Here is a 25,584-nt window from a genome sequence, read left to right as displayed (position 1 = left end):
GCGGGATGAATTACGTTTAAATGCCGTAATCCTGCTTTAAAGAGCAGAGCACTTTCCTTGCCTTCCTGGGGCCCTTCCGTATATACAATGAAACCCATTGCAGGGCCAGCAGCTCTGTGTAATGCTGTATCATTTATAGCTGCAGCTCGGAAAACTTTTACCAGCAGGGCCCATCCCGGAGAGTGGAGGTTCGGCCCCGGGCGGGCGCCCCGACAGCCGGGCCCCGAGGCGGCCATTGCCGGTGCCGAGGGCGGGGCCGGTGGCGGAAGGGGGGGGGGCGGTGGCGGAAGGGGGGGGGCCGGTGGCGGAAGGGGGGGGGCCGGTGGCAGAAGGGGGGGGGCGGTGGCGGAAGGGGGGGGCGGTGGCGGAAGGGGGGGGGGCCGGTGGCGGAAGGGGGGGGGGCCGGTGGCGGAAGGGGGGGGGGCGGTGGCGGAAGGTGGGGGGCGGTGCCGGAAGCGGGGGCCGGTGCCGGAAGCGGGGGCCGCACTATGGCGTGCGCGCGCGGGCGGTTGGCCACCTCGGAGTCTTACACAGGCCGCGACTCTTCCACGTCCCGTGTGGGCGGGCGGATGGAGCAGACGCCCCGCTACACCCTGGGGCTTCTGCAGACGCCGCACAGCTCGGAGCACACCGGGGCTTCTTGCAGCCGCGGGACGCGGCCGGGCGGCTCCAGCGGGGAAGACCTCGCAGCCGGCCGTGCTGCCGGGACCACTGCGGAGAAGTCGGCGGTTTCCGAAATGGGAGGTACGCTCGCTTGCTCGGACCTTTCTCTGTTCCGTTATTCTCTTTCTCTCTTTGCTCGTGTCGGGTTCCGAAAGAGCTGCTAAAAGCAGTGCTTACTGAGATGGAGCAGCAGCGACTAGCCGTCAGGGCGACTTTTTTCGTTTAACCGGCCAGAACAATGTAAATCGTTCCTTGCACTTCTTTAAAGAAATCTCTTATTTTCTTTAGATAGTAGTAGCTGAATTTTCTGATGGGATTAATGAACGTGTTTGAATTGCTGCGCAGGGTTTGCTACAGGACAGAACCGAAATATTGGTTATGAGTTTGGGTTTGTGTTTGATTTGTTGGTTGTTTTGGGAGGTTTGTTTTTGTTTTTTGGTTTTGCTTTTATTTTTTTGCCTGGCCTTTGAAATAGTTTTAAGAGCCTGTCGGTCTCGATGTGTGGTAAGAATATTCTGCTTCTACAATGCAATACTGCTATTTGCCACCCTTTAGAAAAATCTACTATCAAAGTCTGTATCTTGGTGCACAGCAAAAAAAGGAAAAAATGTGCTGTTTTCAGACGAGAAGCAACTATGAAAAGATTAGGAAGTAATTTTAACTCTTCCTGCAATGAATTCTGATGTCTCTGTATCCCCATTATATATAGATTAGAAATTAGATAAAATGGGTTTGGGTAATATATATGATTACTGATGAATCCTAAAAAAACCCCAAACAGAATGCTAATTAGAATAGGGCATGACTTAAATGTTGGGTTTGAGAAATACCTGTGTATGATTTGGTTCATCTGGTCTTTAAAATTACTGTTTTCCCCTTTACACCAGATTCACTGCCTTCTACAGGAAGTCTCTTCTGTCAAAATTCTGACTGAACTTATGCCAAAGTCTAAGGGAATGCTGTTTTTTAAAAAATATCAGTATGCATTGGAATGCTGATGTGTCCACTCTTTAAAAAGTCCCCAACTGAAGAGTCTGAGCTAGTGTTTTTATCACTTAGTTGCAGTCAAGATTAAAAAAACTCTTACCAAAGTCCTACCTCACCCTCCAAAAAACCCAAACAAACCCCAGAACCCCAGTACTGTAGATGTTTTTGTACCAGCCAACCTTGATAAAGAGTCATGCAGTTAAGTACTGTTTTTAGATGATCAATTAACTATTTTGTCTTGTCAGTTTTTAATGTACTATAAAAAACAGAAGCATTTGTGTTTGCATGTTTTATAACACCTGGAGTTTTTTATGTGGATCTGCTGTTTATATTTTCATTCATCTTTTTCATCTTAAAAAACAGTTAACTAAATAAAAGATGTCTTCAGTCATCTCAAGATAATTAAAAACAAGTAAATTACTCAAATAATTTATTGGAACTTAAGTGTTCAGAGACAAAGATTTTGCAGGATTTAAAAACATAGGTAGATCGTAAATACATGTATAAAAGAAGATAATGTTAGTAAATACATTGTAGATAATGATATGATTTCTGAGAGTTGATCCCCATAAATTCAAAGGGTTAGCATTCCCAAATAGTTCTTTGTCTTTTTTTAAAGGGAATGCTCAGCTTCAAAAAAAAGTTTTTCATAAACACGTGTGCAGTTTTAGGTAATGATTTTTCAAATGATGGGAAAATATGAGATAAAGTTTATTTATAGCATTCTTTCATAAATCTAGAATTCATTAGAATATGAAATGGTCCTTAGTAAAGTGATTTCTGTTGTAGTAATTCAACAATGTAAATAATTTGTTTTATTGGCACTGCACATACTCTCATTGTAGAAAATAATCATATTAATGCAAGCTTGTTTTCAAAACAGTCTTTTATTTCATTTTATACTCCAGAGAGCTTTCACAGAATGGCATTTTGTTTGGATAAATCTGTTTCTGCTAATAAAAAATGAAGTTTTGTAAGTTGTTTTTTGTATATTGTTTCCTGAATAAAAATTTGTTGTGGCTGTTTTAATAGTTTACTTATTTTTCTCTCCCCTCAGAATCCTATTTTGGGGACAAAAGTTCTTGTGTAGAAAATGCTAATACATTGAATCTCACTAGTTCTTCCTCTGTGCGAGGGCTGAATAGTACATGTATAGGAAAAACACCTCTCTCTTCTGGTAGATCTGGTTGCAGAAGCCATACCCCTCTTATAGGATATTCAGGTAAGATTAACAGCTCTTAGAGGAAACAGTTCAACTTTTCTGACATTATTTTATTAAACAGTTGAAATTTTAATGTGGTATGTTAAGATATTAAAATAAACTCAGAACAACCACAGAGGATGCTGCCAAGGAACAGTTCTCCAACCAAAAAATACTACTTTACTTACTGAGAAGATGTTTTGGTATTGCATCCTCTTGCTAGTTACTTTGTATTCATGTATGGATTATCAGCATTGTTAGAATTCAGACTTTTTTCAAATTGTCCAAAATCAAATTGTTTGTGGACATGTAGTATGGTCACTAAAGAGCCCAAATTCATGCATATCTTATAATCAGGGTTTATTTTTAGGCTTGTAATGGATTGGACATCATATATAACATAATTCTCAAGTTTCTTGATGCAAGTTTTATGTATTTTATGTTGGCATATTCAGAGGTGTAGAACACTAGTTCTTCAGGACACCTACACAGTAGCTGATGTTTTTTGATTTTGCAGTGCTTCGAATGAGCAAAATGGTGTTAGAGGGTAGTGATGCTTTGTGCCGTGTTACATGTATCTTATGTGCTCTGGTAATGCAAAAGTAATGGGACTTAAAGTTAGTTCTTTCACAGTCTGACTAATCATTATTAATTCAGTCTTTAGTGTTCTTAAAGACTGAACTGATAATGATTCTTTCATGCATGTATATATTTGTTTATCCTTGCTCTGTGGTTTGTGATGCTCCTTGATCAATCTTTCATTGTTCTGCATTGAATGTAACTGAATATATCCGACTGTTTTACAGTTACATCCTCCTCTGCAATTTCTGCTCATACTGTTGCATCAGTTATTGTAGCTGTAGTAGAAGGAAGAGGCCTTGCCAGAGGTGAAGTAGGAATGGCCAGTATAGATTTAAAAAATCCTGAGATGATATTATCACAATTTGCAGACAATACAATTTATGCCAAGGTACTTTATTGGGCTAATTATTGTGACTTACTTTCTTGAACAATGCTTAATGACTAATGGGAAATTAAATTTCTGGTGTGTGGAAGAGATTTCTCAAAAGTGGGAGTGACAAGTTCTAGAAAATGTGCTGCTAAAAAAAAAAGACTGCTATTTTACTTACTGTGCCTCAGATATTAAAGAGGAAAGAATGTTTTTCAAAAGAAAAATAGGCTTTCTGCAAAATACACTGTTGGTGGGACTGAGATACCTTGTTTTGAAGAGCATTGGGCAATATATGGTATTAGAACTTCCAAGTATTCTTCATCAGGCAAAAGTTTTGAGATCAGAGCTGCATAAATACGTATTTGTGTGTGTGATAGAGTAATGATAGTTCTGGTGTTGGTTGCATAAATATTCCATTTCAGTTTGAAATGAAACTCACTCAATTTACAGCCAGCACTGCATATTCTACATTAATTTGGTGAGTAATCTCTGGTTTATGCAGCAACAGCACTAGTGAAGCAACTTATTTCGTGGTTTTGTTGTAGTTATGCGTGCTGGAAAATAACGTGGCTTGTAGCATCTTCACAACATTCAAAGAAACAAAAGCCCTGTTAGGACAGTAAATAGCTCTGACTCAGTATATAAACAACCATCACATCTGTTTACTAAAGTCGGTCTTATATAATGTTGTACAGTGTATGTATGTTTTATAACACTGTTGTACGTTACAGTTGTTGTATAATGTACAATGTCATATAATGGATTTCTTTGTTTTATTTTTAAGCTTTGGTGCTTTTAAAGGCTGTTCTGGTCTTAACACACACAGCTACATATTGAACATTCTTTATAGCTGCCTCTCAGGCCATGGTCAGATTGTTCATTATTTACTGCCTTGCCATTATAAAATCTGGCATTTTTATTTGTTCACATACGTTCCTAATTTTTCATTTAGGTAGCTGAATTCTCTGTTCTGTGCTCATACCTGATAGTGCATTCATCATCCAGTCAAAAAAGAGAGATGCTAGTGTACAGCTACTTTTCCCCTAATGCAGGAAACGTCCTAACAGCCTAATTTCTTGCCTTAATCTCTCCCTCCTTTAACAATGTGTGAAAAAATTCCTGTTGCCAGAGGTTTATGTCCACGGAGGAGACAGAGGAGTCCTGTACCTTTTATTCTTGATCAAAGGGAGAGGCCATGGGGCATTTCCCCCTGGGGTCTCTCAAGTTGTTTGAGGACTGCAGCCTCCTTTTGATCCTAATCTCCCTGGCTGCAGAATCTTTGCCATTCCCTATTGGCTGAGATACTTGGGAGGTACAGACTTTCTGATCTGCCTGATAAATGCGCCCCTTAATATGTTCCCCCCTGTATAACATATGGTACATGACCATTAAATTTAGCTTTAAGTCCACTCTGGGTGGGGAAGTTAATATTCATAACCCTGTGAAATCTTTTAGTTCTTCTCAAAGTTCAGGAGTTGAGCATGATCTTGGCTAAGCAGCCGTCCATGTCAACTAGTAATATTTTTTGAAGTTGATGTTTTGTCCCATTACTTCCTTCTCTACAAGGTTAAAACAAAATAAAAAACTAGTCTCAATCAAAAGTTTAGTAGTATTCAGACATGTTGCATTTCTTCATCATCCACGGCACCAGTAATCTTCTGCTGCAACCCCAGAAAGATGCCATCTGTTGAAATAAGTCCTTATTGCCCACCATAGCCATGGAATATAGTTTTGGATATTTATCTCTTGCTTCAAGGACAAGCATGAATCTGTGTTCAAATCTGTTTGATTTGAACAGCAGATGAGCTCTGAATTTTGTTTGTTTTTATTTTAGTTTTGTGTATATTTAGATACACATGAATTTGAATCATTATTGTAGAAGGGCTCTGTATTTTGTTATTGCTGTTCATTATTATCTAAAATAGATATGTTTTTTTATTGAGCTATTTTGAATTTTTTGTACAGGTTATTACTAAACTCAAGATTTTAACACCACTAGAAATAATAATGTCAAACACTGCATGTGATGCAGGGAATACAACGAAATTGTTCAGTCTGGTAACAGAGCATTTCAAGGTAAGACTTAAATTCCATTCAGTGTTTTAGAGTTCTTGTTGATCATTTGTATGATGGTTGATTTGAGAGTTTTACACAACTTTTAAAATCTGAAGTGCAGACAATTTTGTTTTCTATGATTTTCAGGTCTAATACTAGAAAGGTAATGAATAAATGAAATGCAGCTCCCATGCTGCTGCTTCCAGTACTGACAATTACAGAGATAGGTATAAAGCTGATGAAAGCTGAAAGTTCTGAATTGTGGCATTGTGTAATTTGAGTAATAGTGAACCTAGGAAAGATACAGAAATTAAAAAATCAAGCATTCTTCTTTGCTTCTCCCTTGTTCTCTCAGCCTGATGAGTCAGTGGGGCTGATGTATCATGGAACAGGAGAAAGAGTGTTATCAGGGTAAAAGAGGATGAGATGTACTGGTATAAGTAATTGATGAGTATTATAGCCTAGAACCTTTAAATAAATTATTAATTGCTACCTGAATTTCTTCATGCCTGCAGAGCTGATGGCTTCTTCCTGACTGCTCTTCTACTTGCTGACCTCTCTCCTCCTTTTCTCACATGTGCATCTAATAATTCGTGCATCACACTCCTTCAGTGACATTGACCTGCTTGTGCTTATAAGCTATAATGAATACTTCTATGAGGACAGGTCACAGAATCAGTTGTTAGATTTATTGGAAACACGTGTCCCTAGAAAAATACAGAGGTCTCTCTAATGTAACTTCTAAAACTATTTGCTTTCATCCCCATCTTCACAGAATGTGACTTTTACTACTGTCCAGAGAAAATACTTCAATGAAACGAAGGGTTTGGAGTATATTGAACAATTGTGTGCATCGGAATTTAGCACCATTTTGATGGAAGTCCAATCAAAGTATGTTTGAATAAGGAAAAGCGTACTACGTCTAAATAAGTTTTTAACAAAATCATTTTATATACTCATTACATGTCTGTGTCATGTTGCAAAAGTTAGAAAATCATAGCAGAGCTGTCTTTTTTTATTTTGCCCTTCAGTGTTTCTATACATCTAGAAATGTAAATAGAAAGCCTGTTACATGGTTGGTTATTCTTTTGGGTTTTCACACTTTCTTTTTCATTCTTTCCTTAAAGATACCTCTCAGGAGCAATGATTGCCTTTCTTACTGGCCTCAGTAAGCATTTTCTATGTATCAACAATTTTAAGTGTTGCTACTCTGTGTCCAGGGTCTTCAAGTCACACTTGTGTCTGTTGAAATATGTATGTTCACAGTACCAGTGACACAGTACAGGCTGTCGAGTGTAGAGAGACTCAGACATTTTTGAATATTTGATTTGCGTGGGTATATGCTCACTAGACATGGCTTTGTGCATATTTGAAATATACTGCTTTTCCAGTGCTCTCAATCACAGGAGTTTTGCCGAGCCACAAAGTGACTAGTGTGAATGTTGCTCCTATAGTGAACTCCATTTGTGGTATTTCAATAGCAGTATTCAACATTCATAAAAGATTGTTTTTTTTTTTTCAAGATATTACTGTCTTGCAGCTGCTGCAGCTTTGCTAAAATATGTTGAATTTATTCAAAACGCCGTTTATGCTCCTAAATCACTCAAGGTGCGTTTCCAGGGGAGTGAGAAAACAGCTATGATAGATTCATCATCAGCACAAAATCTTGAACTAGTGATTAATAACAGAGATTCTCGGTAAGAATAGTTTTTCCAAGTTATGTTTTGATAAAGATGGATTTCACTGAGTTTCCTTGACATTTGTGTCAAAGAGCTAACCATTACATTTCTTTCTATATAAGAGAACTTGCATCCCATTCAGAGCTTATAAAAAAGTGTTTTGGCAGAGAAATATGTTACAATTCAGCACAAAATTTTTAGCACAGAAAATCCTAAAGTGAATTGTAGAAAGAGATGATGCATAACCATCTTGACATTGATGTGTATGTTTCATTCAGACTTCAAAATTTCATTTATGCAAAATTTGGCAGACTATGACATGAAAGGGGTATTATTTCTGCAAAGTTTCTTACGTTGGATTAAAACACCCACCTTTGACTCATTTTACCCAAGAGACATGCTTCAGCCTTGAAAGGGTGTTTTGTTTTGTTTTAGATCTAATAGTGGGAAAGAGAGGAATTTCTGTAATGATGGGAATGTGCAATGTGGTACTTGAATGCATGGTGGTTTTCCACACTGACATTGATGCTTGGGACACTTCCTTCATCGGGAGTTGGTTGCCTCGTAGGCAGAAAAAACTTCAAGGTTTGCCTTCTCCAGACTGTTGCACTTGTGGTTAGCAAGAGGAATACTTGGAACTTGTGTTTGGCTGCCTGTCGGTTTCTGAGATACACCTCTGTTTACATGTTCACCCTGATATGAAAAGGACATTGCTGATTCTCCAAGTACTGTTCACAAGAGCTTTGTCCTTGGGGAGATACAGTAGAACCACAGAATGACTTACATAGGAAGGTACTTTTGCAGCAATATTGTTCTGAAAAAATATGTTTCTGTTCCTAACTTCACAGATGGTTTTGAGAGGAAGGTGTTTTACAGGAGGAGCTGAGCAGCAGTAAATGAACTGCTTGAAGTTTCTCTAGGGGCTTTTTTAGCATTATCGATGCAGAATTTTTGCTGATCCATTGGCAAGTTTGAATCAGCCAAACATATCTATTTTTGTTACCTAGATTTTCGCCCCAAAGCCTGGTTACATATCTTTGTATTAGGTAGCAGCAAGTAAAAATGAATAGTACAGGCACACACCGGGAACACCTAAGTCAAATTTGTGTGCCAGTCTTAATTCTGGGGGGACTTGTCTCTCTTCATTGAACTGTGCAGGGTTAGAAGTCCTCAGCTGGCTAAAGATAGGCACTGTGGATACTCTCCTAAATGTAGAGTTCCACCGAAGTGTTGTCACTTAAGGGTTGCATCATACAGTAAATGCACCCTTAATACAGCTGGGTTTGAATTTCAGCCTCCCCCCCCCCCCCCACTTTTTTTTTTTTTTTTTTAAATTCTCTTGTCTCTTGCTTTGCTTTTTTATACCATGGTATTTCAGGGTGTTTCTGCTCACTCTACCTACCTGCCTACCTGTCTTCATGGTGTTTGTTTTGTGTACTTGTATCAGGTTTTTCCTATTCAAGTTCTGGTTTAAAACACTATGTTATTATGGCCCTGGTGTTTCAGGGGTCTTCTTCCAGCCAATAGCATAGAAGATTTCAGGTTTCTAAAACTGTAGAACTGTGTAGTAGATGTAAATGTTATAGATGGTTTATTTATTCTACAGAGATGCAATCACCCTTAAGTATGAAACCCTGGGATACGTAACATGCCAAAGCCACAAAGATGAAACAAATACTTAGAAATTATAAGCATGTTATTTGTCTCCGGTATTGGCTGAAATATGTTCTTTAAAAGAATAAAGCCAAAAATTATTTCTCTTGTTGACTTCTAAGTAGATTTTAAATTATTTTCAGAAATTTATTTCAAGTAAATTGTTCTGATTAGTATTTGATCTCTCTGATTATAACTTGATAATTTGCCTCCTTGTGTAGGGTTTGTTCATTTTTAGTTAGTTTAATGGAGAGGGGAAAAGTGAACTTTACCACTGCAGTAGCAATGGAATACTACTACAAAATATGAATAAAATACTAAGTACAAATGTATTTCTGTACTGATATAATTGATTAATATTATATTAAATCACATTAAATTTCCTAGCTTCCTAAACTGCTGTAGTTCATATAATAGACGTGGCAAACAGGGAGATGCTAAGCATGCCAAAGCATGCCTCAGATTTGTAGGATGCCCTTGCCTGTAAATGTCTCCTGACACTTGCCATCTCTGTTTTTGGTGTGTGTGTTCTTCATATCTATTTTATTTTCAAAGGAATGGTCACACACTTCTTGGTGTTTTAAATTACACTAAAACTCCTGGTGGAAGTCGAAGACTTAGATCTAATATCCTGGAACCTCTAGCTGATGCTGAAACAATTAACACAAGACTGGACTGTGTTCAGGAATTACTCCAAGATGAGGAGCTCTTTTTTGGTCTTCAAGCAGGTAGTAGGTTATTTTGTAACCCCAAATACTCTATTTCTTTTTAAACATTCTTTTCTAATATAGGAAAGTATGGACTGTGACTCAGTATGCTTGAAAAGTATTTTTAATGGTTTGTTAGGTGGCATAGTGAACATTTAATTTTTTTAAGTAATCTGTATTATCATAGTGATACTTTTCTCAAGTATTTTGCTTAGAAGAGTTGAATTTCTCTGATCAAGTATGTAGAAGTCTGTGAGCCAGTAGCTTTTTGAAAAAGTTGGAATTTGTCTCTTTACCACCATGGCTGGGTATGCATTATGTTTGATGTACCAGTATATATAATGCATCCATGAAAAGGCAAACACTACTTAAATCATACTTGTGTATAAATATTTTTTCCTGTTGCTTCAGAAAGCATATGGTGCAGAGAAAGGTAAAATGCAATACTAGAATTAGTCTGCCTGAAACTGGGTCATATAATCTTTATCTGTGTCACAAGAGAAATATGACTCAATCTAAGAAAAAGCCGTATTTCTGAATTGACAGGAGTCTACCCATACAATGATCACTGCATGCTTAGGTATAGTAAGTTGTAGGTATAGTTGTGACAGAATGACTCAGAAATTAGCTATTTTTAAGCTAGTTTTTAATAATGTCAATAATTTGTGACAATACAATGTAAGGAAGATATTAGCATTAGTATAGCTAAGTAACTGTGTGCTTTCAAAGAAAATGCATCTTACAGTTTCAGTTTAATTTCTGATGTGTATACTTTTGTTTTACAGTTATCTCAAAATTCCTGGATACAGAACAACTACTTTCAGTTTTGGTACAGATTCCAAAGCAGGATACAGTAGGTTTCAAAATACACCTTGGAAAATCAATTATTTGTCTATAACATGCAATATATAAATGTGATATCTATAATTCATCTTAGTTTATGCAAATGTACTTCCAGAAATGTTTACTCTTTCATCGCTCCCCACGTTTATTCTTCCTAAGTGTACATTTTATTCAGCAGTACTGAGATGAGGGGAATTATCTTCACATCAGCATAAAAGGAAAAAGCATTTAGTGACTTACAGTCCTAGACTGTTTTAGACTGTTATGTCTAAAAGCAAGATTGTTTTTTCATCAGACCTTGCCTCACATATCAGTCTATATGTTAACACATGTATAACAAATATCAAAAGGGAATAAATACCTGTAGTTCACCTGTGAATCTTGGTTGTGACCAATATTTAACTACAGTGAGCTCAAGGTTACTGAACCTCAAATTTGTTTGCTCTGAGCATATTGAAATTGTGGTGTTCAAAGTTACATTTGCCTTCTGTACTCGAGTTAGATACTTCTACCACTGCTCTTGAGGTTGATGATTCCATATGTTTATGTTTGTGTGTCAGCATCTTAGATACACACAACTCTTTTGCTTCTCAATATCTTCTCCCACGCTGATTTACCTGCTTAGCTAAAGGATTTGTCTAATTGTAGTTAACAAAATCAGGTACAGATGCAAACAGGACAGTCGTAAATGCAGATAAATCTCTTTAATGACATAGTCAAAAACCAGCATAATTACTGCTCCCAGCTTTCCTTGTAGAAATGTGTAACATAAATTCATGAGTTCGTCTGTATGACTAAAGCTGGAAAGACACAGGATACTTTTATGCATGCATAGGAGAATGTACACCAAACATTTTTACTGCAGTGTTTTCACCATTGACTGGTTCCAGTATAGCAGAGCTTACTATTCATGCAAAATACATGCTTATTCAAGTGCTAGCTCAGTTGATTTTATCAAATGCTAGATTAGGCAATTCAGTATGTTTCATTCCTACTCTCCGTAAAAATTTTCACTGTAAGCAGCAGATGAGATGCACATCTGAGAAGCCTACAGTTTCAGTTACTCAAGTGTGTGAGTGGTATGTTCAGCATGAGCATTCTCTCATCCTAAGGAAGTTGTCGATCACACAGAATCACTAGGTGGGAAGAGACCTTCAAGATCATGGAGTCCAAGCCATGCCCTAACACCTCAACTAAACCATGGCCTCAAGTGCTGCATCCAGTCTTTTTTTAAATACATCCAGGGATGGTGGCTCCACCACCTCTCCAGGCAGACAAGTTCAGTACTTTAAAAAGTAGTTTTGGAAAGGTCAGCATTTTTTTTAATAAGCACTCTCCAAGCTATGTCATGCAGTTACAAAGTAGTTAGGAAAAAGCATGAGTTTCTGGGAGGGACTTACTGTCTTTCTAAAAAAAGCATTCCTATTCATTGCTGTTCATTGATTCATTGATGTTATTTATAAATAACATCTGGCACTTCAAGGGGACTCCAAGGGACAAAAGCCTTAGACTTCAAAAACTGTACTTCCTCTGATCTTGCTGCAATGTGGTACTTGAAAAATCATGTCAATGGTGAAATCATGTACTGCCTTTGGGCTTAAGCATATCATGTACAGAAATTCACTTTTAACACCAGTTAAGTTAAAATTTCTGTAATTGCTAATGAGTCGAAGATCCGTTCCACTACCACTTTTTCATGTGTGACCACATCAGTTCTTTTGATTTCTGGTTCCTTCATGGGACCTAGACCCCGTATTTATTTAGAGAGTAGTATTCTTCCATTCATGCATTTAGCACTGTTTAGTTCTGTCTTTTACAAAAAAACCCAAATCATTATGTGACTGTAAGATAAGACGTGCTATCAGTCACAAGAGTAAAGAGATATTATATATATGAATGAAAAAAGATTTCACATGGGGTCATGCTCTTATGTTCATGTGCTTATATTTGTGTTTATCTGTGTTATTTCCTTAAAACCCTCTTGCACAGTGCATGTGTACTTCACGTGCTATGCTCTAATGTCAGCCACAGAATTCTTTATCCTGGATATAAATGGGGCATACAAAACAAGGTCAAGCCATTCTGTGAATGAAAGGTTTTAAGAACAGTCATAATTGTGAGAAAAAGTTTGAAATATTTACTGGATTTTTTTATTATCACATGTACAGATATTTAAGGATGTGCATTGTGTATTAATGAAAGAACAATCAACCAAACTGCATTATGTTGTGTTTAACAGTATTAATGGAAAAGGTGGTGTGCTTCATTATAATACATCATGTATTTGCTTTGAAAAAGTCTACAAATTGTGTAGAGCTTTACAGAGTTAAGTATACATAGAAGATGAGAAGTTTTCACAGCTTGGGCTAGCAGGGTGTTCTTAAAGTCAGTCATCAGTTCAAACAGGAAAATCTTAACTACTGATGGACAGACTATCACAGCAGGTAGTGTAAAATTTAGGTAAACATTTTTTGTGCAGACACGAAGTTGTCAAAGTGAGCTTATGAAGCATTTCAGGAATTTTTGTTAAATATATAAGCCCGTTACTGTTAAGAATATGAGTTCTACTAGTTCTCAGATACTTTTTAGAACAGTCATACAAACACCTCCAATATTCAGAAAATCTTTCAACAGGTTAAAACAGCTGAATCAAAAATAACTAATTTAATCTACCTGAAGCATACCTTAGAGCTTGTGGAGCCTCTGAAAGTAAGCGGTCTTTATTCTTCTTCTTCTTTTTTTTTTTTTAATAAATTTTGTCCTTACTTTTATGAAGTGCAGTTTATTACATTTCATAGGATATCTCAAGCTGGAAGGGATCGATAAAGTAAACAAAGAATAGAATTGCAGAACACAACATTGCCAGCATAGTCCATTGATTCCTAACACCAGTCAGCAATAGGCATTTGTGTCTGTGCTGTGAAGAGCAGGGCTCCTGCCTTTCCCTGAATAATTGATTATGTAACAAACCTTGAACAGAAACTCCTGCTCGGATTCCGCAGGCTCTTTATACAAGTGCTGATTAGCTTCACTGAATCTGAAAACTTTCAGTCCTTTAAAAAGGCTGCAAAAAGCAGTAACTGTCATATTCATATTTTAATCTTCAACAGGCTGCTTTAAGAAGCTGTAACACACAGCTGCTAAAGGCTTATTACAGTTCTCTTGAAGATACAAGGTATTTATCATAATACTTAGCTACTGTGTTAGAAACTCTCATTTCAAAAGTACCTGTAAGATAAAAGATGTTGCATCTTTGCTTGTTCATAGTTATGGGCATAGCTCAATTATTTTGCTTCAGGCTGTTTTAATTGTCAGCAAATCTAATTTTCAACTAATGAATCCAGGGATAAAAGCAAGAGAGCTAGCTGTGATAGTGGAGTTGCTGCTGAACTGAACTCCCTTAGAAATAATTCTGAAATGACAAGAGTAATGGTTTCCATGAATCTCCATAATCATGCAAAAAATCAAGTGTTATGTATTTGAAAAAAAGTATATTTGAGAAATAATTTATATCTCCCAAAGATGTGAGTAGTATTTTTAGTCAGACTTTGGTGCAGTTACAGTTCAATCTGATATGAAAATAGAAATGAAATGTAGTGTTTTGTTTTAGCAGTAGTAAGTTTAAAGATACCTTCACTGACTCGTAATACTGCTACTTGTAATTTGGGGATGATGATGTAAGTAAACAGTGTGAAGTATTATGTTTCTAATTAGTGATGCAACTGATATTGCAGATTTGGAATTATACTTGAAAAGATTACAAGTGTAATTAATGATGATACAAGATACACAAAAGGATGTCTGAGTATGAGAACCCAGAAGTGCTATGCTGTTAAGCCTAACATCAATGAATTCCTTGACATAGCTCGTAGAACATACACAGAAATTGTTGATGACATAGCAGGTATTTCCAAACTAAAATTCGTGTGTATTTGGAGTTGAACATACGTTGCACTTGACATATAGAAACTATGTATGTTTTATAATCTTCTCATACATAAAAAGTCTTTAGTGTTGGTATGAATTGATTGTCATTGATAAACAACGGAAGTTCTCCATTTCCAGAGAAAAATTCAGGTTTTTTTAAATAAAATTGAATAATTACATGGTGATTCCTGTATTCCAAACTGTTAGTCCTTGTCCTCTTAAAGTGCAAAAAAGCTGAAGTAATAGAACAGAATTACTAAACCTAGAACATTCTGCATGAAACATGTAAATATTTGTTTTAGCTTCTTCATTTAAAATATCTGAATTCTTTGTTCTTTATATTTTAAGCAGTCTTGATCTATCGGTTACCTATCTTTTAGCTAAGCTAGTAAGAGTTGGAAAATACGAACAAAATGAGTTTTAGCATGATGTGCATTACTGTGTTTCAGAACCTTCCTGTTTTTCATTATGTCAAAACAGAAGAAAAAGTTCCTTCTGGAACTGATTTCTAGTGAAAATTGTTGATTTCTAGCTCAAGGAGCATTTTAGTTTAGTCTATGGTGGGAAACCCAAAAGAGCATCAGAAATTTTAGCACCTGTCATATATAATGAAGTTCTGTTTTATTTTAATCCTATGTTCATACGTAGTGAAAGATGCAGATGGTACTGGTTTGTATTTCTGAAAGCTTCCATTAGCAGTTTCCATCTTTGTGGCAGCACAAGTGGGTGGGAGGGGGGGAGCCTGTGAATGTTTATAACGTGGGTGCAATCTTTGTATGTGGTGTGTAGGTATGATAACGCAACTTGCAGGAAAGTACAGCCTGCCAATGAAAACAAGTTTCAGCTCTGCTCGTGGATTTTTTATCCAGATGAATGCTGATTGTTCAATATTACCTAATGGCCAACTTCCTTCAGAATTTACAAAGGTATCTGCACAAATTATGTTTTAGCATAATATATTTGTATACTTTGTGATATATAATACATTATTAAAGCACACATTATACAATAAACAACAATACAAATAATTTCAGTGAAGATATTTAGAAGTAAATGAAGTTTTAATTGGGATGCTTTTATAACTACCCTATATTCAGTTCTGTTATCAAAAATGTGCATATACATGCAGTTATGTTCTGTGTAAGAATAAGGTTGTATATCTTACTAATTGTTATCTTAAATGTAATTTTCCTAAAAATGATACAGTAAAAATGAAACCGGACATTGTTTTTTCTCTTTTGTTTCCCCATATGGTTTCCAGTTTGGTTTTTAGAAGCTATTTTTCCTTCTGATAATCAAGCAAGCTCTTACTGTTGGTTTCAATTCCCCATAGATCACGAAAATTAACAACACATACAGCTTCACTTCAGCAGATTTAATAAAAATGAATGAAAGATGTCAGGAGTCCCTGAGAGAAATATATCACATGACCTACTTGTAAGACCTGTTAAAACTATTTAATGTTTGCGAAGTAGGGTTATTTTCTACAATTTTCAGCTAATTACGTGTGTTTTTAAAGCTATATTTCTGTTAAGTTATAGCTACTTACAGAAGCAGTCAAAAGCAACACTGTTCAAGTGTAGTTCCTGAGACAGAAGAATCCCCCATAAATTGAATTGTATTAAACATGATTGCAAATATATTGGCATTTATTAATAGAAGTGGTCATCGTGTAAAATTTTTATGGGTGAATTATCTGCAAAAAACGGCACAATAAATGCATTGGTTTTGTATTAGTAATGCAGAATTGTTACTTTTAGTCACTTCCTTATATTTAGAGTAGAACTGTCTATTTCTGTATCTTGTCCTTGCTGCCTGTCATGTTGCTCTCCCCTCTGATTCACAGCTTAGTAAGTGTAATGTTACCTGTCAATTGAATAGAAATTCTTTTTAGCAACCGTGTAGGGTTTGTTTAACATTAAGGTCTGAGGGAATTCGAGTCACAATGCACTAGTATGTTAATGAAGCATACTTGATTTAATAGCTATATTTTGAGCTCATTCTCCATGTGAAGCTTTCATATGAGTTGTTGGTATCTGAGGTGTGTGTCTTGTGTGTGAGCAGCAGAATGTTGGCTGAGATGATGGTACAAGATCTTAATTTACTTCCAAGAAATGTATGCATTTGCTTGCATCTGGTAGACGTGATTGGGTTTTCTGAGTGACCTTTTGTTCTCCTGTATGCAGTATGACCATGATAGTTCCTGTATTTCTGTAAGTTGTATAAAGTGACAGGATGTGCTGTGCAACAGCTAAAGCAGTGTCTTATTTCAGAATAGTGTGTAAACTGCTGAATGAGATTTATGAACACATTCATTGCCTGTACAAGCTGTCCGACATTGTGTCTATGCTGGATATGTTGCTTTCATTTGCCCATGCCTGCACTCTTTCCGATTATGGTAAGTTTCTTTTTTGATTCTCTTCTGGGGCAGAGAAAGACCCTTCTGAGGGAGAATAACCAGGCTCTTTTGTCTGGTTCCATTTCTTTTTCTGTGTCTCAGTAGTCTGTAGGTGAGTGTCTCTGGTCTGTCTTTGGCAGTTTTATGCTGATGTTGTTTCTGCTTCCATCCATCGAAATTAAATTCTGCTAGTTAGCTGCTATAAGCCTTCCCGGTCACTCTTCTCAAAATAATGACGCGTATTCTGTTCAAAAGCATGAAGTGTGTGGACATTCTCTGTTTACGCTTTTTTCTGTTCCATTAATGCTGGTGCATAAAGAGGAGCCATATGTAATCAGTTCAGAAAAGAGCTGTATTCTGACAGAAATCCATAGAGAAAGTACCAGCATCCAGTGGATATTTGTAGGCATGGTACATCCCCAAATAATCAGTATGGTAGCAAACAACAAAAATAGAAAGAATGCTACTTTCTTGTTTGCCATGCAAATACAGGGCACAAATGTAGAAGTAACAGAAGTCCATGGCCCTTATACTTTATAAAAATGCTTCAGCTCTTTGCATTTTTATTATTAGAGTCCAGCCCTGCTTACTAGGGAACAAAACCACAGAATGTTAATTTAGAAATAAAATTTTAGTTATGAGTTTCTTTTTGTAGTCTAAAATTTTGGAAGGCTTGCATGATAATCAGAATTTGAAAGTGGCTGGTAATTCTTCCCAAGAGCTCTGCTCTGGAAGAATTAACTTTTTCTCAAAACATACTAGTTTACTAATGTAAAGGTTCCCACACTAACACCTCAGTGGTTTGCATCTTTTTTTTCTCATTTAGTTCGTCCAGAATTTACCGATACTTTAGCAATCAAGCAGGGATGGCATCCCATTCTTGAAAAGATAGCTCTGGAAAAACCTGTGTCTAACAACACGTACCTGACAGAGGGCAACAATTTTGTCATTATAACAGGACCGAACATGAGTGGAAAATCAACATACCTGAAACAAATTGCTCTCTGTCAAATTATGGCACAGATTGGTGAGTAAGAATGTACAATATTAATCATCTTCTGCAGCACATCTTTTTTTCTGGTTAAAAATATTTACAGTTGAATTATTTAGCTTCCAGAATAATGTTATATCTAAATAAAATATTAACTGGTAATTTATAGTCCATTTTCTTCTACCAGCTCTTGTGTTGCTGACAGAGGCAACTGTAAGGTTTTTGATCTGCCACTGGAAACTTCTGGGGCCCCATTTGTGTATCCTGAAGCCTTCCCAGCCCACCTTCAGAGAAGCACAGTTGCATGCCCTAGTTCTTTGGAGCACCATAACCCAGTTTAGCACCTTAGGCTAGATTGATAGTGAGTTTACCAGTGTTAAGTGTGCTGGTCAGACACATGTGTTAGTCATCCAAAAGGAGCACGTGACCTTGAGCATACCTAAATTACATAGAGAAACTTGTTTCCAGACAAGTACGATTATTAGATAAATAACCAACTATTTCAAATAAAAGTAGTAACAAATACTGCAAGGTTCTATTAGTAATGTTATAAAAGGAAACCAACTATTTGTAAGGTCCAACAGACTTATTCCTATATTCAGGAATTCCTCATTGCTTTTTTCTTAAAAGTAAGTCTGGTAGCACAAGTCAAAGACCTAACTCTATAGAATGAAGCTACTTAGCAGTGGACATTAAAATGTATTCATCATTCATTTGTGGGTTCAGTCCCTGATAACTGCAAGTTATTGAGGAATCACTCTCAAAGACATGAGTTTAATATGAATAAAGCAGACTCTGAAGTTTTTGGCAAAAGGTTCTTGTTCTTTCCTGTTGGGTAAAACTACTGTGCTTTGAAGTCTGATGAAGGCAACATCATCTTGATTTTGGGAACCTTAATGTTTTTGGGGATTAGTAAATCAGTGACCACAGAAATGTAAAACAATCCTAGAGTTCATTGTTTTTTCTGCATCCCTTTAGACTCACAAGCAGGTTCAGGCATATGATTTTGTAATGGTTTCAGTGATAAGCTGTGGAGGCCCATGGGCCTGCCCCAGCTCCACCCATGGCCTTGCCCTTGAGGGATGTCCTTTTCTATTTAGAGTTCCAACAGGTACACCACCTCCATTTTACCTTGTACAAGTTCATTCATAGCCGACTGCATTCCTAACAGCCACTGAAGTGCCAGTCCATGCTGGAAAAATAAAATCCCTTTCCTGACTCAGTTTCCTGACAAGCCATGCCAAGAAAACCTCACCTTCCTTCCTACCAGCTCCAAGATGCTTCAAAAAATCTGCCCAGACAGTGGGGATTAATGGGATGGGTCTCCTCTTTGCTAAAGGGTATTTTGTGGATTTTTGTTATAATTCTGATTGTGCTGCTTATGTTTTCATGCCTTTTTGTTGCTTCAGAAGAACTGTTAGGCCTTCTTAGTAAATTCAGAAGGGGGAGTTGTGGAGGCCCTATGGGCCTGCCCTGGCTCCTCCCATGGCCTTGCCCTGGAGGGATGTCCTTTGAGTGGGCTGTGATTAGCTTATCTCAACCCTCCTGGAAGGATGCTCCTTAGGTTGGCTCACCTTTTCTTATCATGGTGAGCTATCCCACCATGCCATAGTACCCATGTTAATCCTTTGCAACCCATTGGTCTTTCCCCCTTGGTACCACCCTTGCTCTCCCCCATAAAAACCGCAGTATTTCCCCAGTTCTGAAGGGAGCAGTCGTTCCTGGCTCCCTTCACAGAGCTGCTGCATAATAAAGGAATCTCTGTGGAATTTGCCATGTGACAGTTCCCATCTCTCTGTCCCTGAGTTGGCCTGGGATAGCCTCGTAAGCAGAGCTGGAATGGCTGAGATGAAATCACTGATCAGAGCTGATCACTGGTGGCCATGGCCATCGCTTGCTGAGGCTCATCTGGCAGCTAGGAGACCAGCCAGAAGACCCCCTAGAAGGCAGCTCCTTGCAGGACTCTTTCTCTCTGGGAAGGTTGGCGGCTTCTTGGGTCTGGAGCATTGGATCTCCATGGACCCCCTAGCAGCCAACAATAAGCTTCTTTAATTATCCTATCTGTATAATAACCTTTTTCTTATAAATTAATGGTAGAACATAATCTTAAAGACTTTATAAAGTAAGAAGCATTCTCTGCTGTGCACGAAACCAAGTGTAAAAGTAATTTTTTTCCCCAGTGACCTATTCAGGCAAGTGTCACAATAATGAGACAAACTTGTATTTTACTTGCTTTGTAGGTTCTTATGTCCCAGCAGAGTATTGTTCTTTTCGAATTGCAGAGCAGATTTTTACCAGAATAGGTATGGATGATGATATTGAAACAAATGCATCAACATTCATGAAGGAAATGAAGGAGGTATGAAGTACAGTTGTCCAGGTCCAAGGGCCATTTTTACTGTTGAACTAATAGAAATTGTACTAGTATATTTCCACTGAAAGAGTGTACTTTGAAAAACAGTAAATATTCAGCCTTCATCTGTTTTATAGGAAACCAGGCATCTCTTAAATAGAAAGATATTCCAGTGTGAGTAACATTCAGTGCTTTGTTGGACAGTACTTTCAATATTGTTAGGTTTGCTTAGACTTTAAATTATCATTTGTAGGGGCCTAAGCTCTCTCAATTTCCTTTCACAAACTGATACCATTCTGAGGTTAAGTGATATGTTCATTGGAAGAGTGCTGTAGTGTGAGTCTTTGCTTGATTAGAATTGACAGCTGTTTGAATGGTTTGAAAAGGTAAAATTGCTGTATCTCAAGAGATTTTTTTTTAAATTTCTGCATTATGTTCTGTCTGAATAACAAAAACAGTCCTTTTAAAAATACACATTTATAGGAATTATAATATTTTCAATGTTTTTTCTAGATAACGTACATCATACAAAATGCTAATGATAAGTCACTCATCATTATCGATGAACTTGGCAGAGGTACCAGTGCCGAAGAAGGTATTGGCATTTGTTATGCTGCCTGTGAATATCTGTTGAATTTAAAGGTAATTCTGTTTTGAAAGAAATTTAGGCCTTAAAATTGTTTTGTCATCCTGAAAGTAAAGTATTTTCTCTGAATTTAATATGGGTCTTCCAAAGATTTCTTGGGTGAATATGGTATTTTTCATAACCAGTGAACAATAAGAATTACGGTGCTAGAGGAATGAGGTGCTGACATAAGCTGCAGTTCTGTTCACTGGCTGCTGTGATTTAACCCCAGGCTGCTGCTAAACTCCAGCCAGGTGCTCACCTACTCCCCACAGTGAGATGGGGGAGAGATCAGCAAGGTAAAAGCAGGAGAACTCGTGGGCTGAGTTCAGTGAGTGAAGGAAAGCCATGTGCAGGAGCAGAGCGAGGACTTCATTCCCGGCTTCCCAGGGCAGGCAGATGTCCGGGCGTTTCCTCACAGTGCCTGTTCCCAGGCAGGCCGAGCGACCCTCCTCCTTGCTCCCGGTTTGTGGTGTGGTGGTGCAGTATGGTGTGGGACACGCCCGGGTCAGTTTGGCTCGGCCATCCTGGCTGTCCCCCCTCCCAGCTCCAGGAACACCCCCGGGCTGCTCGCTGGTGGGGCAGGTGAGGAGCAGAACAGCCCTCGGTGCTGTGCAAGCGCTGCTCTGCAGTGGCTAGAACACGGGGGAATTGTCAGTACTGGCTTGGTCACAAACCCAAAACAGCACAACACAAGCTACTGTGGAGAAAACTAACTAGTTAATCTAAAACCCGTACCCATCTTTCCAATTTGCTTGCAAGCTTGTAACACTGTCTGGAAAGAGAATAACCCAGTCTGTTTAGTTTTGCGTATTTAGTTAAGTATTAGTTTTGCTTTATGCCTGAATGTTGAAGGTGAACCTCTACCTGGTGGTTGCCTGGTAGCTCCACACAACTTAGGAATTGGTCACAGAGGTTAGAAACTTGTTTAGAAAAGTGGAAGATAATTTTAAATGGATTGCTAAAATTCACCTCTGTTTCTAGTCATGTCATCAAGCTCAGGTGGCTGTTACAAACCTTTGGAATGTGCAGGTGTTTGTTTCTCCACGGAGTTTATTCAGAGTACTTTTGTGGGTTTTTTGGTTTGCAAAGCTCAGCTACTTTCTGTCACCTGTACTTTTGATAAAGAATTCCTTTAGAGAATTAAGCAGGCATTTGACAATCATTCCCGATACTGGTGAGGTTTTGTAAGCGTCATGTATTTTCTTGTTTCTGATATTGTTTTCATTCTATTGAAAAATGAGCAGGAGAATCCCCAGTTGGAAAAATATGTACTTGCCAATGGTAGAACGCATCCCCTAAGGATTTTCATTAGCTTTAGTAATGTAAAGACAGCTTTTCAGTGTTTTGGAGGAAAACCTGGACATCTGTGAGATTATTTAATTTTTCTTGTTTATTATTATTTATTTATGGATCATTGCCAGAATAAATCTGCTTTTTTTTTGTTTCCTTATTTAGGCATTTACACTGTTTGCTACACATTTCCTGGAACTATGTCATATAGACGCTTTATATCCCAACGTGGAAAACTACCATTTTGAAGTGCAACATGTGAGAAGCAGTGCTGGAAATAAGGAGAAAATTGCTTACACTTACTCACTTTCTAAAGGATACACAGAGGAAAAGAACTACGGTAATGTATTCCACTGTGACTTAGAGTTGGCAAAAGTTACACAAGATATTATTTCTGTCTTTAGGCATCTAACAATATTTTTTGTCATGACAGTTTTCTCTTGAGTTTGTGCCTCTCTCAAAGAGAGAGATAAAGCAACCTGCAGATGTAGAATTTGTTCCAAATCAGTGTGTTTTAAGTAACTATGTAGAGAGAGAGTAGTTTTGGGTAGTATGAAGAACTTATATGATATTTCGTAGTGAAAAAAAAAAAATCTTGATGTTGGTGTATCCTTGATTCATGTCTGTTTGAATGAGTTGAGTCATTCTGAGCACATGCTACTGGAGTTCATTTAATCTGTGCTTGCAGAAGTGAATGTCTGTTCTGTAGAGACCTCAAGATGTGTCTGCCATAAGCAGTGGTATCACTGGTTAACATCAGGTTGGCCCTTTTTGATTAGCAAAAAGGCATCAAGTTTCTTTAAAAAAGGAGAGGAATTTTACAGTATATTAGGCTAAGACAATTTTGAGAAGGTCTACAAAAGCATCAGTGTTCTCTGTAAAGTGGATTTATTTCTCTTTTAACTTTAGAATGAATTATTGTGTAGATTGTACAGATTGATTAATTATGGGTCAATAAAGAAAAGAGTGAATGACAAAGATTTAAAGAAATCTGTATGCTTACAAACACTAGATTTGGCTGTTAATTCCTTGATTTAGGTAACATTTAATCAGGAGGAAATTAGCTGCACATGACTTCTGCAAGCTATTTGGTAACCAAAGACTAGAAATTATTCCAGTTAAGCTTCAGGTAATAGGACTTAAAGCTTTTCTTGGTTGGAATTTCAGAATAAGTTTGTTTAACTTTGGCAGCGCAAGCTCAATTTTAGATGCCACACCACCGACTCTGAAGAACTGTGTGTCTAGAGAGTCATCTCTGAGAACAGGAGACCTTTAGAAACTCAGTGCTGGTGTCTTGGCTTCACCTTACTTGAGAAAAGTCACATTCTAAGGAAGGGTGCAAGGGCTCTTCATGCAGTATTAAACCACCCAATGAAACACAGACTTTCCAGGGTACAGTGTAAACAAAAAGTTAAAAAATCATGTTAGGGCAGGAAAAAAATTTACATCTCTTTCTCACCCCAAGTATCCAGAAGTTTGGCTGTTGGCAGTAAAGAAGCTGAAAAATGACATCCTTGTCCACTAGACATCTGGGCGTAATTGAGAGTGCAGTTAGCAAAAGCTTTGTATTTTCTGCCAAATTAAAAAACTGAACCGAGAAAGCTGTTGACACCATGGTGCCATTTTTTTTTTCCTTTTAGCCCCCTAATATGTCTCATTCTACCCATTTACAGTATTACCAGCAGTAACTTGATATTGAGGTGTATTTCAGAGATAGCATTAAAACAAAGTAGACATTTTATTTTGTGACTTTCCTAACCTTACTGTTTATTAACAAAAAAATCTGGAACAAATGAAAAAAACCAAAAAATAAATCCCTCAACCAAACAAAAAAACCCAAACAAACAAAACAAACAAACAAAAAAAACCACACACAAAGAGAATATATGCCAAAATTATTTTAATAAAAATTAAATCTTTACCCCTTAGGAAAACAGACTAACTTAATACTGGAAGACATAAAATGGAAGGTAGGGATAAAAATCACATTAAAAATCCTGATCTGTGTTTTATATGTTTAGGACTAAAAGCTGCAGAAGTGTCCTCCCTACCATCATCCATAATTTTGGATGCAAAGGAAATCACAAATCACATTGCAAAACAAATTTTGGTATGTAGTAGAAAATTATAATACTGTATTTTACAGTTTTTATGCAAGTAAAATGTATTTCCAGTTTCTGAAAGGATACAGGCTAAGCACTACCTATGTTTTATTAAAACAGATTTCATTAAACTTTGTATTTCTGAAACCAGTTCTGAAAGATTATACTGAAGGTCACTGTTGGCTGACAACACAAAATGGCCCTTAGGGTAAAGGAACAGTGGATGTAATGTTTGTATACAAACCAAGAATTCTGAGATCAAAAACAGGCTGATAAATAGCTAATACTAGTATTTTTATAATAGAACACAATTTATTTCATATTTTAATGCATATGTATTTTTAAGAACAGCACAGGCAGAAAAGCACTCCTGAAATGATGAAACAGAGAGCTGCATACCAGTTAGCAATGAGATTGGTTCAGACTGCCAGAAATTCTCGACTGGACCCTGACAGTTTGCGTGTATATTTGAAAGCTCTGAAGAAAAAGTATGAAGCCAGTTGTCCCACACCTGGAAAAAATGATGAGCAACAGTAACATGTAACAGAGGCTGTTGCTCTAATTTTTGCAACCGCAAGATGATTTTGTTTTCCACAGTATTAGTACTGTCTTTTCACATTCTGTTATATTTTTAATTCTTTGTCTGAATTACATTCATTAATGGAAGGCCATATCCTTTATGGGTTTCCCCCCTCCCCCAGCATACCCGCAATAAAAGCATTTGCCTTCTGTGTAGAACACAATTCTTTTTGATGATAAGATGTATAATTTTCATCATTTTAGGGTAGCACTGAAAGGAGAGGGAAGGAGTGGGGCAGAGTAATAAGGAACTCAGAATTTCAGGCGTGACACAAAAGAAAGCTCAGATTGCAAAAAGGGAAATATGTGCCCAAATTGCCTCAAAGCAGTGTTGCAGTCTGTTCTCATTCAATTGTGTCTTCTGAAAATGAGACCGTTCTATTCATTGTGCTGTGCTAAGCACTTCTCACTTCTCCCAATGCCAGGACACAGATGAAGCTTGAAGAAACTTGAAGGAATTTGGATGTGTAAAAACAAGCTGTTCTCTCTTCTCCAGAGCAAGGTGTTTGATGTTACTGGCAATAAAGGTTCTGAGTTTTCTCATACTCCTCTTGCTCAAAGTCACAGTAGGATTTC

The 25,584-nt window shown here is 37.4% G+C and overlaps 1 protein-coding gene across 1 annotated transcript; it reads left to right on the top strand.

Moving 5' to 3' along the window:
* Nucleotides 1-481: 481 nt before the first annotated feature.
* On the top strand, nt 482-25,427 carry MSH4 (mutS homolog 4). Its single transcript, XM_062496872.1, has 20 exons — nt 482-744; nt 2,708-2,872; nt 3,658-3,821; nt 5,769-5,879; nt 6,634-6,749; nt 7,382-7,555; nt 9,746-9,918; nt 10,683-10,750; nt 13,375-13,449; nt 13,851-13,915; nt 14,475-14,644; nt 15,457-15,593; nt 16,001-16,104; nt 16,941-17,065; nt 17,892-18,092; nt 20,297-20,415; nt 20,923-21,051; nt 22,493-22,667; nt 24,349-24,437; nt 24,781-25,427. Exons 1-20 carry the CDS (start codon nt 489-491, stop codon nt 24,964-24,966), a joined length of 2,802 nt encoding a protein of 933 aa, XP_062352856.1. The 5' UTR covers nt 482-488; the 3' UTR covers nt 24,967-25,427.
* The last annotated feature ends 157 nt before the right edge of the window (nt 25,428-25,584 follow it).

Source organism: Cinclus cinclus, chromosome 7 (genome assembly GCF_963662255.1).
Source record: "Cinclus cinclus chromosome 7, bCinCin1.1, whole genome shotgun sequence".
In the NCBI taxonomy this organism is placed as follows: Eukaryota; Metazoa; Chordata; class Aves; order Passeriformes; family Cinclidae; genus Cinclus; species Cinclus cinclus.
Note: the sequence above shows the minus strand (reverse complement) of the source record. Positions and strands in the feature narration are given on the sequence as shown.